The 14,469-nt window shown below is 44.7% G+C and overlaps 1 protein-coding gene across 2 annotated transcripts in view; it reads left to right on the top strand.

Annotated features, from left to right (window-relative positions):
* Positions 1-14,469, top strand: part of ZC3H6 (zinc finger CCCH-type containing 6) — a 361,631-nt gene that overhangs the window by 310,531 nt on the left and 36,631 nt on the right. For both annotated transcript variants that reach the window (XM_086927473.1, XM_086927474.1), the window contains one exon: positions 13,965-14,201. In XM_086927473.1, coding sequence (XP_086783599.1) covers positions 13,965-14,201 — 237 coding nt within the window. The remainder of the gene's footprint in view (positions 1-13,964; positions 14,202-14,469) is intronic.

The raw sequence follows: 14,469 nt of genomic DNA, 5'->3' as shown, positions 1-14,469 counted from the left end.
GTAAATCAAAGTTGACCATAAAACCTAGAGCCAACACTGAATTCCAATGCAGAACCCTGTTGCTTAATCACAGACTCTGAAGATTCATTAAGCTTCAATAAAATAAATACTAAATCTTTTATAGCATCCTTTTCACCATATTGTTATTCTCTTGTGAATAGCGACCAAAACATCCTTATCACAATTCTGTTATTCTCTTGTGAATTGCGACCAATTCACCTTAAGCAAAAACAAACTAACTCCTTAGTAAATAACCTCTTTACCAAAGTTTTGTGAAATAATCCAGAGCACAAATCACACTGCTATCTTAGTCTTCAATTATAACAAAGCTTCTCTTGACCTTTTCTCCCAAAAGACATTTCAAAGAAAGAGTTGCGCAAAAACAAACTGTTGAAGAAATGAATGCATGCTCTTTTACATACTTTGCACCTTTAAGTTAAACATCTCTCGCCAGCAACAAGATGTAAACGCAGTTTTCAAAGTGCAAAAATATACCAATGATTTTACGCTTCAGTGTTCATAATATTCCTCATAACATGAACTAATAGCTTTATCAAACATAAATCAAGATAGGTTTTACTTAAAAAAAGACTTAGCGCCGAGAAACTAGAATTGCTAAGTCCTACCTGTAGAGTACGACCTACTCTACTACCTTGAAGGACGAGACGCCCCCTAAATGGCTCTTCCAACCGATAACCTGGGACTCACAGCAAGCAGGATAAAGACACGCCCCTTGGAAACGATCCTCAAGGCCACCGATGGAATCCTTCTTCGAAAAACAGCTGGAACTCTGCAGAAGGGAGAGGGAGCAAGAAGAGAACACTGCCACTCCCCAGACGATTCCAGAATAGTGAGCACAGAAGATAGGGCGTGGTCGCGTAAGCTAACGTGCTTACGGCGCCCGCGTATGCGACCGGGCTACCAAACCTCACGCATTACGCGTGAGCATGCCAAACCTCACGCATCACGCGTGAGCATGCGAAACCTCACGCATTAGGCGGAAACACAGCAAACAGCAGCCAAAAGACCTGGAAACCTGCACAAACCTATAAACAGGGATGCAACTTGACAGCACAAGCAGGTTTGAAGCACATCAGCCACCAACGCCCTCCCAAAGAGGATTGATGCATTTTGCCACAAGGGCAACTCCGAATGCAGAGTGGGGCGGGCCCTAGACCACAAGCCACCCTAGCCCTGACACAGATCTAGGAGGGGACACTATCTAAGGCGTCGGTAACCCAGCTATTGAAACTGGATATATCTTCGCTTGGGTTCCCCGTCAACTGGAGGGGGCATTTTGAAGCATAGGTGTCATATTCATGGTACCTTCCTCCAGTTTCTCTTTTTTTCTGGGATGGACTTGGAACTATCGTCAAGGTGTTCAGGTTTGAAGTTGAATGGTATTAATAGATCAGTCCAGGTCAGTGGTAACGGGACATCTACAATAAGATTAGGGTCATTGGAAAAAATAAGGTCCAGCATGTGGCCCGCTACCTGAGGAGGGGCTGTGATTCTTTGCGTCATTTTAAGGCCATCAAGGGTTTCAGCCAGCTGAGAAGCTTTAGTACTTTTTTGCTATCCATATGGACATTGAAGTCACCTAAGACAGTGAAACTAGCATGCTTCAATGAGAGGTCATAAACTATGTCAGAGAACTGTAGCAGATGGCAGGCTGGAGTGTTGTGGGGTCTGTATATCAGAATCCCAGCCACCTATAGGGAGGGCAAGACTCTGACACAGAAGGACATAACCTCCATGATCCCTATATGTTCTACCTTTCTGCAGGAGATCTCCCAGCCATCCCTCAGCATGATAGCCACACCACCTCCCATCTTGTTGCCACCCCTATTGACACAAGTCATCCGTTAACCGGCGGGTACCGCCATCATCAAATCTGGATTAGAGCTCTCCTTAAGCCATGTTTCAGTGAGAACATTAGGTCCCTTGAGTTAGACTCCAGGGCAAGCCAAGTGCCCTGTGCATGGTTGGGGAGGGATCTACAGTTAATCAAGCAGGCCCTGAAATGGATGCCCTTAGTTTGAGGGGGTTTCATGGGGAGCATTTGTAAGGTTGGACTATCCTTCGTCCTCCCTTCACCTTCACCCACCACAGGCATAAAGGGGCAGGAGTTACAGCAATACTCACGGTTGGCCGTTGGAGGATCTATCTTAGTCCTACTAGCACAGGCCTTTTTATTCATTGTTAATAAATGAACTCCAGGCCAAGCAATATTGTTCCCAGAGGAAAAACAGGCAGCATGGCTGGTGTTGGCTGCAGTCCGGACGCAGACGAAAGCAGAGGGGCTTGCCTTTGGCGCGTCAATGGCACTACAGCCGTGTGGCCCCCCTGTTTATGTAGTCACCCATTACCAAGAAGCTAGTGCGCTGCCCCTTCTACTGCGCGGTTTCCTGTGACTTCCTATTGTGCGAAAGCTGAGTCGCGGTTTGGCAGCTTCCCACCCTCCTGTATACTCTCAGAATGCTGGTGAGTTAAGCAAGCTTTCTTAATTGCTATCCATTTTTAAATAGATTCAGGACAAATTCAAAACACTTCAAGTTCAAATTCAGTAAAAAACAATTCATCAGTCTAGTTTCTAAAAACTTTTAATCGTGATGCTAGAATTAAAATGCTGTCGTGCAGAATCAGCAACCTTGCGTTCGCTGTGCTGCGGCACCCGTTAATGTAGTCCCCATTACCAAGAAGCTAGAGCGCTGCCCCATCTACTGCGCTGCTTCCGGTAACTTCTTATTGAGCGAAAGTTGAAAATATGGCGGCTTCCCACCCTCCCCATAACTCTCAGAATGCAGGTGAGTTAAGCAAGCTTTCTAAATTGCTAGCCGTTGACAGACTTTTTCTAGCTTTAATGGATATGAGGTGGGGAAAATTTTATTATGTCATTGTAGACATGCTTTCAAATTACTGTGGATTACTGTAATAAACTAATTTATTGCATTCCACTCTAACAGCAGTTGTTTGTAAATGTTATGACCCTGACCACTCCCTTCAACAGGTTTTTATTGGTCAAGATATTGATTTGCCCATAAAAGTGGCAGATGGTGAACTGCACTGAGGTCTAATTCAGGAACACTTTTCAGAGTGGGGTACTGGCCTGTGGCATCCGTTCACTAACAACACAAGACTTCTGAAAAATCTTGGTGTTGATAACAGCGATTTTAGCAAAATTAAAAAAAAACTTCTACAGCAGAGTTTGGGGTAAGACCTCATATCCATTTTTGTATTAAAATGAGGCCTAGTGGTGTGTGTGTGTGTGTGTGTGTGTGTGTGTGTGTGTGTGTGTGTGTGTGTATGTATGTATGTATATATATATATATATATATATATATATATATATATATATATATATATATATATATATATATATTACGATTTTAACTTTCATAGATTCCCATGATTGTATCATTCCCCGTCGTCGGAAGGGGAGTCCCCGGTATACATAAAATAGCAATAGAAACCATTACCAAAACAGGGCCTAGGACCATTCTTGTTTTGCAACCTATCCACCTCTTTTTGTAAAAGAGATTAAAAAAAATGAACAACCAATCAAATTAGTCTCACCCTCTAGAACCCTCCTGAGAGAAGCTCAGAACCTCAGATTTTCTACCGCACGTTGTGCAAGGGAGTCTCCACTGAGCTCTGCTCAGTTTTTTCCGACAACTTTAATTCTGCAACCTTTTCACCACAACTTTTCCAGGATGTCGGATTAGGAGAAGGCCCTCTTTAAAGCTTGTGCTACTTGTGTTAAAAAGAGGTTATATATTGAGGACAAGCACAGAGATTGTATTTACTGTCTGTACCCAGACCATAAGGCTGCAGACTGTAAAATATGCCGCAACTTCTCTACCAAGACTCTGCTAGACCTTGAAGGGTGTCTTTTGACCTGGCTCCATAAGCTAAAATCAAGGAGGGAGCCAGTATCTAGTGACAGCGACAAAGCATCTTCTGCGACATCTTCCAGAAGGTCTGTAAAAAGGGGTAGAGCTTCTCCTTCACCTTCTGGGAAACACCCTGGTAAGGCCTTTAAAAAAGACCCCCGATAGGTCTAAAGGGCTTAGTCCTGTTAAAGCTCCTCAACAAGGTGTAAAGGAGAGGAAGGACTGTCAAAAGGAGTAACACTTGAGAGGAAATCCAGTTCTGATCCTCCAACTTCTCCTCCTGCGGCTCCAAAGACCTTCAAAAAGCTCTCATCTTTGACTTCTGAGGTGAAATCTTCGAAAAAGGCTCACTAGTCAACGACGATGTCAATGATCAGTTGACGAAAACATCAAAGGTACAGTCTTTGTCTCTGGCCCCATAGATGGGCTCGTTGACAGTGGTTTCCTCGTCACAGGCACTGACACAGGGCTCTGTGTTGCTGATTTCGACACCGGTGGTAATTGTATTGTTGACGACGAGCGTGACGACGGCTACTACGTTGACGGCGGCTGGGATGTCGACGACGGCTGCGTCTACAATGTCCCTTTCTTCGCCGATGACCACGTCGACGGTGGAAAACGTTTCTATTTCACTCAGAAAACGTCGAATTACACCGGAGATGACTTCCCCCAGGAGGGTGACTCCTTTACCTCCTGCACTCCTCCAAGAGGAAAATGAAGAGGAGGATGGACCTTGTAGAGATGCTGATAGCCCTTCTCAGCTACACGTTTAGTGCCAGGACACAGATTCTGAAGGGGAGTTTGAGGACTATGAGCACTATGATCCCCCCCTCACAATATCAACAGGACTACCAACAAAAGATGGTCCAAATGCGCTTGCCTTGCTGACAGACTTGCAAGCTATGCTGTTAGACTACAGAAAAAGGTTTGCAACACAGACTCCTGTTCCAGTAAGAGTGCCTGTTACTACTGTTACTCCCGCTCGTCTCGTTGCTGCTCAATTACCACAGCCTCAGCCAATGCTTGAAGCGCAGGATGTACCACCTGTCGTGACCCCCGTCCAGGACGATACATCTGATGACGACCAGGGCACCGTCACAGTTCCTGATCCAGATGCGGAGTGGGATGACTGTCATTCAGTATCAAGCTTCTCCTGCTCCGGCACCTGTTGATTCCCCCCCTGTAGACATAGGGGGTTTCCATAACTTGATCGAGAGACCACCAAACAATTTGACCTGCCCATGACCAAGGTGGAATCTGGGTGCTTCCTTTATCACTTTAAGGAACCTTATAAGAAATCGGTCCGATCAATACCAATTGTGGGTCATGTCTGCGATGAAGGATTAAAGGTAATGCAAAATCCAGCCGCGGTCATTCCAGTTCTACCTCGCCTGGAGAAAAAGTATAAGGCTCCAGAGGATAGCCCAGCCTGTTTGACCAGCCAACCTAAACCGGACTCAGTCATCTCGCAAGCTGCCCAGAGGAAGTCCAGAAATCATTCAGCTTCACTTACCACTCCTCCAGATAAAGAGGGCAGGAGGCTTGATAACGTAGGCAAACGGTTTTCATCTATGTCCAGCCTGTTAGTCAGAGAAGCTAACTCCTTGGCTATACTTGGTCGATACGATCGCCAAATGTGGTTCGTCCTCTCCCCCTATCTTGACCATTTGCCGGAAGAAGGAAATAAGGAAGCAAAAAGGATTATCTAAGACGGCGAGATTACAACTGCAGAAATCATTGACTGTGCAATGGATATTGCAACTACTGCTTTCCGCTCCTTGACTGGCGCAGCTGTCCGTTGGCAGGGTTGGTTGCGGGCTCCTTGGTTACGTCCGGAAGTCCAAAACAAAATCTTGGATCTACCTTTCGATGGGGAAGCGCTCTTTGGAAAGGATATAGATGATGCGCTCCAGGATATTAAAAAAGATACAGAAACCGCAAAATCCTTAGGGACTCTGCAGTACCGCAAGTTCCCAATCGGAGAAGCAAGAGGAAGAGGTAACTCTACATACAGGGGAGGATATCAACAACAGCATTACTCCTCGTACGGTTCCCAGTCACAATCCTACAAGCCGAACTACAATCAGCGGCAGAATCAATCCTCTTCTTTCTCTCGCTCGAACAGAGGAAGACAAGGACGCCAGGGAAGGGAGACCTCTAAGCGCTAAAAGCGGCTTGATGGCTCTGACTACTGCCCCTTCTCCTCCTGTGACATCAGTGGGAGGTAGAATTTCATATTACCTCCGCAACTGGCAGCAAATATCATTGAACTGTTGGGTGCTGAACATCATTCAATGCAGTCATACCCTGGAGTTTGTCCAACCGCTACCATCCAAGCCCCCTCGCGCCACTGTATCAAAACATCTCCGTCTTCTACTGTTGGAGGTCCATCAAATGGTCCTCAAAGATGCGATAGAACCGGTCCCGATCTCTCAGCGGGGAAAGAGTTTTTACTTTCCGTTCTTCCTGGTCCGGAAGACTTTAGAAAAGTTGTGCCCTATTCTAGATCTGAGAGAGCTCCACACCGATCTCATCAAACAATCCTTTTGGATGGTTTCTCTACAAGACATCCTTCGACTTCTCAACGCAGGGGATTACATGGCCACGCTGGATCTAGAGGACGCTTATTTTCACGTATCAGTACACCCAGCTCACAGGAGGTTTCTTCGCTTCACAGTAACCAAGAGCCACTTTCAGTTCAGGGTTCTACCCTTTGGACTCTATCTGCTCCACGGATCTTAACAAAGGTATTAGGTCGGGTAGCAGCCTTTCTTGGAAAACAAAAGTTTCAGGTCTTCCCTACCTGGACGACTGGTTACTGAAAGCTCCTACCAGGCAGGCAGCACAAGAATCAGTCATAGCATGCACACGCCTGTTTGTCAATCTCGGGCTAACACTCAACGAACAGAAGTGTTCTCTCTGTCCATCAAAGAAAGCCAGATTTCTGGGAGCCATTCTAAACACGTCCATAAACAAAGCTTTCCCGACCTTGGAGAGGAAAGAAAAGCTGATGACCATGGCCTCCCGATTGTTAAAAAAGACAGTCACTTTCAGTTCGCCTCTACAAGACCCTTCTGGGGTCCATTTCCTCCTGCGTTCCTATGAATCCTCAATGCAGGTTAAGGATGGGTCCAATTCAGGAGTTAGACTTGCAGTGGCGCCAGGTCGATGGATACTCCGATGACAAGATCTCAATTACTGAGGCCATGAGAGGCCGCATCATGGTGGATGACCAAGGAAAAATTTCTCTGGACCTTTCCTTCAGGATCGCCCCTGCTCCACACATAATCACTAAGGACTCCTCTCTCGAAGGCTGGGGAGCAGTGTTACAAGACCTTCATGTAAGCGGCTGGTGGCGGCCCCTGCATCGCCTGTTACATATCAATCTGCTGGAGCTCAGAGAAATTCGCCTGGTCTTGCAGGCTTTTCTTCCACAAATACAAGTCGGCCGTCCTAATACGTATGGACAACAAAACAGCATTGCATTTTATAAACAAAGAAGGTGTCACAAAAAGCCCAGGCAATCTGGGAGTGGGGAATTCAGCAGGAGATATCACTCCAAGTGGAACACCTTCCAGGTGTGCTCTACAAAGAAGCGGACACACTCAGAAGACTGAAGTCGGTCAGTCACGAGTGAGAGCTGGACAACTCCACTCTACAGAAGGTCTTTTCGCAGATGGGACACACCTTCTGTAGATCTCTTTGCCACTACGGCGAACAAGAAATGCCAGTTCTATACAACCCGGCTTCACTATCCGGTATTGTTGGGGAATCCGCTTTCGATGGCCTGGTCAGGCGCATTTGTTTACGCTTTTCCCCCCATTCCTCTTATCCCCAGGCTTCTCAGGAAGCTCAAAGCAGAACCGTGCAAGATGAGTCTGATAGCTCCTGCGTGGCCCAGACAATTTTGGTTCACAGAACTCCACCTTCTCTCCCTGGACCTTCCACTTCCACTGCAGCCGGTTCCTTCGCTGCTGACGATGTCCCAGGGCCAAGTCTGGCATCCGGATCCTCAGTCTCTACAGCTCTCGGCGCGGCTCCTGAGCAGCGAGAATTTCGTGGTCTGAATCTTTCAGCAGAATGTAAAGAGGAGCTCTCTCAGGCAAGAGCCCCCCAGTACCAACAAGACTTACAGGTTGAAGTGTCAGCAAAACGGCGTCCATCCTTTTAAGTCTGAACTGCATGAAGTTCTTCCATTTATTCTATTATTGGCAAAATCTGGGCTGACTCACTCTTCTATCAAGGTGCATCTGGCGGCAATCTCTCGCTTCAGACGCACGTCTTCAGGCCCTTCCCTCTGGTCGGCAAGAATCATTAAACAGTTTCTCAAGGGCCTTTTCAGAGTTTTCCCTCCAGTCAAGCCGCCTCCTCCTCTTTAGCATCTGAACTTGGTTCTCTCCCAGCTTATAAAGCCTCCTTTCGAACCTATTCACAGGGCAGAGTTGAAATTTCTCTCCTGGAAGGTAGCTCTTCTTCTAGCTTTGACTTTGGCTAGACGTGTGGGGGAATTGCAGGCTCTCACTATTCAGGAACCCTTTCTCCAGTTAAAAAAAGGAACAGTGATTCTACGTAGTAACCCAAAATTCATACGGGACTTTCATTTGAATGAGCCGGTAATTCTTAAAACATATTTCCCTCAACCGGCTACTCCAGCAGAGAAAGCACTTCACTCTCTGGACAATCAGAGGTGCTTAAAGTTCTATCTCTAACAAACTGAAGACTTCAGGAAGTCATCTCAAATGTGTGTGTCCTTTAGTGATCCTCGTAAGGATTTTCACCTTTCCAAGCAAGGGATCACTCGTTGGATTACCAGCGCTATCCAGTATTGTCACAAGGCAGCGGGCAAGCCCCTAGAAGGTAGAGTCATTGCTCGTTCCATAAGGGCGTTTTCTTCTAAAGCCCTCTTTGCTGGATTTCCTATCTGGGAGATCTGCAGGGCAGCGACCTGGAGCAGTACCCATACGTTTACAAGACATTACTGCCTGGATTCGTCAACAAAGAGGGACACAGCGGTTAGCCAGGCAGTCCTGAGGAACCTCTTTCAGTAGTGGTGAGCTTTCCCTTTCATCCTTCCTTCCATGTTACTGTTTTATCAGCTCTTGCACATTTTTGAACCTCATGTGTTTGTTTCCTGAAGTTTCTAAATATGTATTTTCCATTGAAAATGTAATTATGATGAATATGCTATGGGTTTGTTCTTGGTTTGATATTGCTCATGGTTCACAAAAATGTGCTGATAACTACAAGCTACTCTGATACAAGCATGGGAATCTATGAAAATTCCAATACAGGAGTAAGAAAACAAGTTACTTACCTGTAACTTTGGTTATTATGATAACGGACTACCTGTACCATGGTGCTAATATTTTTCGCAATCCATATGACTTCAGTGATGTAACAATGATGTCAGCAACCCCTATCTGAAGATCACCACTGGTGTATAGGTGCTGAAAAATGTACATAAGTCCATTTTTAAAACAAACGTTTGCAAGTCTTCCCAACCAAGACTCTTGGTTAACCTTACAGTACTTCTTGCTGCTGCTTTTTACCTTACAGCGCCATTTCACATCTAATGTGCTTACTGTACGTGGTCATACACCATCATTCCACTTGTGTATGACTTTCACACATAAATTGAGAAATATGGTTGTGGTCTACTGGCCAGAGCTGCTAAGTTTGGATCTGGGGAACCAGGTTACCGTCTTGGTGCTGGATCAGCATGATCCTGGGCAAATCACTTGATCTCTTGTGCTTGAAATAAAATGAATCTGATCTTATGTAATGTATTCTGGTGAGAATGCAAAGCATGCCAATGCTCTGGGCCGTCAGATTCACATATGTGGTTATGTGTGAGAGAGTGTGTGTGTGACTAAAGTCTTATGGATTGTGAAAAATATTAGCTGCACATAAAAACCAAGTTCAGCAAATGCATTCAAGAGGATAATATTAAGGGTGTAAAGTGTAGCTGGTGGTGTATTTTCTTAGCACATTGTCGCAAATCTGTTACTAAAGCATTGTGTGGTAGTGCACTGTCATTTATAGACAGCACATTTTCCATTGAAACAGCCACTAAACTTGCACAAGCATACAGTTTTACTGATGAAATGGTATAGCACACACATTATAATGTGTAGGTTACAGTGAATATTTATGATATGCGCATCAAGTGTCTTGATTTGATCCTATTGAAATCGGTGTTTCCATCACACTTCAGTATTGTAAAAATGTGCCTACTGTATGCTTTCCTAACTCCTATGTTCCGAAATGTGTACATTTCATTTAAAGATATTTGAATGTGTTTCAAAAAGAATGACCTCTTGCAGCCTTTAATTTCACATTTATTGTACCCAGCAAGTTTGTCACATAGTTCAATTTAAAAAGTCCTCTGTTCGAGGCATATGAGCTGTAGATCACACACTGTGCATAGATCGGCATCTGGTGTTGGACTAGGATGTTTGCACTTTGCTGTTGTCCTGGAAAAGTCTTTGAAAGCCACGAGACAGGTGACTCGTCCTTTGGACCATAGTGCACATCGGGCTCGGATGTGTTTCTCGCGCTCCAGTTCGGAACCGTCACTGATTCTATTTTCGACGAGCTATCTTTCGCCCTTTCTACGGTATTGTTTTCAATCGCGATCCCCAGTCATCGCACATCTCTTCAACTTCGAAGTCTTGGATTCTGATAGTCAACAAGGGCCTTTGGGCCTACTTGGGCCTTGGCATCTGGCTCATGGAAAGGACTCCATTCAAAAAGTGTCCTCAATGTGGGTCGAAGTTTCCCCACACTGATCTGCATGAGGTGTGTAACCTCTGCCTTTCACCGGAGCACGAGGCCAGAGACGGTGCAGCTTGTGCCTCTTTCCGCTCCAAGAAGACCATTCGGGATCGTCGAGCTTATTGGAATGCATATAGTTGGAACATGAAACCAGCCGACACGTGTTTCGTCAAGAAGGGTGATAACCCGTGACTCTTCATGGCTGTTAACGGGTCGTGAAGGGAGGGGTCGGGGGACCGATGATAATTCCAACCAGGTCCTGGTCGCGTTTGTCACAACAAGAGATCGCACTCCAAGGTGCGTGTTGTGTGTCAAAAACAAGATTGTCGAAATAATCCAAAAGACTGCGCAGGCGGCGTGTTCCAACTATATGCATTCCAATAAAACGACACAAAAAGAACACATTTGTGCGACTCCATCCTTGCTACTTGTTTGTGATCAATCATATCACACATACTTGTGGTGTGCATCGGACCTTGCTTACAGTTCCACAGATTGTGTTAACAGCGGACGCATCACCCTCCGGCTGGGGAGCTCATCTTTTACATCATAAAAGAGGTCATCAAACATGCACTGAAAGTGTTTAAAGTGTTTGCAGGGCACGTGGACACCCCAACAAAGGTTGCTCCACATCAATCACCTAGAGTTACTAGCCATATTCCTAGCACTGAAGTTGTTCCAGAAACACATTCTAGGCAAAGCTGTCCTAGTCCGCACTGACAATATGACACAATGTATTACATACAAAAACAAGGCGGAACACACTCCCTGCAACTCTCCAAACTAGCACAAAGCATATGGAGATGGGCTATTCCTCAAAACGTTTTTCTCCAATCCCAACTTGTTCCAGGAGCCCAGAACAGTATAGCAGATCTGTTGTCAAACGCAACAGACTCACGAGTGGGAACTTCATCAACAAGTTCTTCAACCATTTTTTCAGTTGTGTGGGCACCCAGAGATAGATCTCTTTGCCACACACAAAAACGCCAAATGCCCAAGCTTCGCCGCCAGGTATCCACACCCATTGTCCAAAGGCAATGAAATATGGATGAATTGATCTGGCAGATTTGCGTACGCTTTTCCGCCTTTCCCACTCATTCCACTGGTGGTGCGCAAACTGCAGCAACACTCACTGACTCTATCCTAGTTGCTCTAATATGGATGGGCCAGACAACCGTGGTACACCACATTACTGGAACTCTCTGTAGCCCTGCACCAAAAACTACACCTCCCTCCACACCTCCTAACCTAGAGTCATGGAGAGATCAGACACCCAGATCCGGCACGCCTCAACCCAGCGATCTGGCTCTTGAAGTCCTAGAGTTTGGTTACCTTAACCTTCCCCCTGATTGCGTGCATGTTTTCAGAGAAGCTAGACGCCCCACCACTAGAGTTTTCTATGCAGCCAAGTGTGAACAATTTGTTATATACTGCAACAATAACAACATCAATCCCTTAGATGTGTCAATCCAACACATTATAGGTCACCTGCTACATCTCCAAAGCTCTAACCTAGCAAACACATCTATTAGGTTACACCTTGCTGGTATAGCAACCTATTTACAAAACAGACAGCATTTGGCACTATTCAGAGTGCCTGCTATCAAAGCCTTTATGAAAGGACTCAAAATAATAATTCCACCCAGAGTACCACCCTCACCTGTGTGGAACTTAAATATTTTGTTCTTACAATACTACTGGGTCCTCCATTAGAACCCCTGCAGAAATGCAAATTGCAGTTTCTCATATGGAAAGTTGCTTTCATAGTGGACATCACTTTCCTTAGAAGAGTCAATGAGCTTCAAGCACTTACTATTCAAGAACCATTTTTACAACTCCATCATAACAAATTGGTTCTCAGGACAAACCCAAAATTCCTTTCTAAAGTTATTTCTCCCTTTCATCTTAACCAGTCTGTAGAGTTCCCAATATTCTTCTTGCAACCACAAACAGCTGCAGAAAGAGCTCTTCATACGCTAGACGTAAAAAGAGCACTCCTTTATCATATTGACGGAACAAAACCTTTTCATAAAACTCAACAACTTTTGGTATCTTTCTCACCACCACATAAAGGCAATCCTATATCAAAAGCTGGAATTGCAAGGTGGATTGTCAAATGCATACAAATTTGCTATCAAAAAGCAAAACGTACATTATCTATTCCTCCTAAAGCCCAGTCTACCATAAAAATAGGGGCTTCAATGGCTTTCTTAGGGAACATTCCCTTAGATGACATCTGCAAAGCAGCCACATTCTCTACACCGCACACATTCACAAAACACTATTGTGTAGATGTGCAAGCAAAGCAACAAGCTAGTGTGGGCCAGTCTGTACTCAAAACACTATTTCACTAACAACTGCAACAGATACTGGTACAGATACTGGTGGTCGCCGCTAGGGTGGAGTACTGCTATATAATCTATGCACAGTGTGTGATCTTCAGCTCATATGCCTTAAACGAAAAACGCTACTAACCAGTATACATCTGTTCTTGGCATGTAGAGCTGCAGATTCACACATGCCCACCTGCCTCCCCGGCTACAAGTATTATCTTATTTAGATACAGCATACATGGGCCTCTTTTCTGTTTCTCACAAAACTCCATCATTTCCCTAACTGGCGAAAAAACAATCTGAAGATGGAGCCGATGCCCATGCGCACTATGGTCCAATGGAGGAGTCACCTATCTCGTTACTGCCAAAGACTTTTCCAGGACAACAACAAAGTGCAAATATCCGGGCCCAACACCAGATGGCGATTATGCACAGTGTGTGAATCTGCAGCTCTACATGCCAAGAACAGATGCATACTGGTTAGTAGCATTTTTTCTACTTTTTCAGTCAGAGAAAGAAAAGTGAACACCAATCCCCTAGTTAAAAGAATAAGCAGCAAATTGTCAGAAGGCTTTGCCTGACATTTATCCTCTGTCTTTGAAGCACTGCAAATGTGACAAGATAAATGCAAATTGTAAAAGCATCTTTATTTATTGCTCGTTCACCCTCTGGAGACGAGGACATTGGTGACCCACTAAAAAGTGGTTCAAGACCCACTAGTGGGATGCAACCAACAGTTTAGGAAACGCTGGGATACTGTCTTCTTAACAGGTGTGGTTTACAGTGGATGGGGACCTCTGACAACAATAGCATGTTTTGAAGTACTTTCGATATTAATTTAGAAAATATTTCCTCAAAGTATCAAATTGAATAAAGAGAACGGGGTGAATCAGAAATGTATTGATGTAGAAAACATGAATTCACTTATTCCATTGTCATACAGAATTACTTTGTTTTTATTTAGATGGACCCTGGCAAGGAGACTTCATAGGTAATCCACCTCCTAATATTACTCCTGAGTCGCTTCATAGTGGAAGTGAGTCTGATTGCTCCGGTACACAAAGTCAGAAGCCTAATATTGGCATACCAGACTTCCTTCCAGCCATGCAGAAAGCTCTTTTTGCAAGAATTAGTCAAAAGCAACAACTTGATGGGACTCCAGTCAAAAGTCAACCTCAGAGATCATTAAGCAAAGATGAAGGTAAAGGCACCTTGTATCGTTTAATTTGTATTTTTTTATTTCTATTTGTAGTACTTTGATTCAGCTTGATGTCCTTGCGGGGCTGCTTTTGGGAGTGGAACAGTCACTGTTTTAAAGCAAAAATAGAATAATATCACATAGCTGCGTGGGTAAGCTTTTTCATAGGAAATAAAACTGGAAATATGGGTGGGAGGTTTTCAAACAATGTAATATAGTAAAATGTCCATGTTCACACGTGTGTGTAGTCTGCTGCTGGGTTAGCATAAGC

The sequence above is a fragment of the Lissotriton vulgaris genome, chromosome 6, assembly GCF_964263255.1.
Source record: "Lissotriton vulgaris chromosome 6, aLisVul1.2, whole genome shotgun sequence".
NCBI lineage: Eukaryota > Metazoa > Chordata > Amphibia > Caudata > Salamandridae > Lissotriton > Lissotriton vulgaris.
This window is presented reverse-complemented; position numbering and strand designations above follow the sequence as displayed.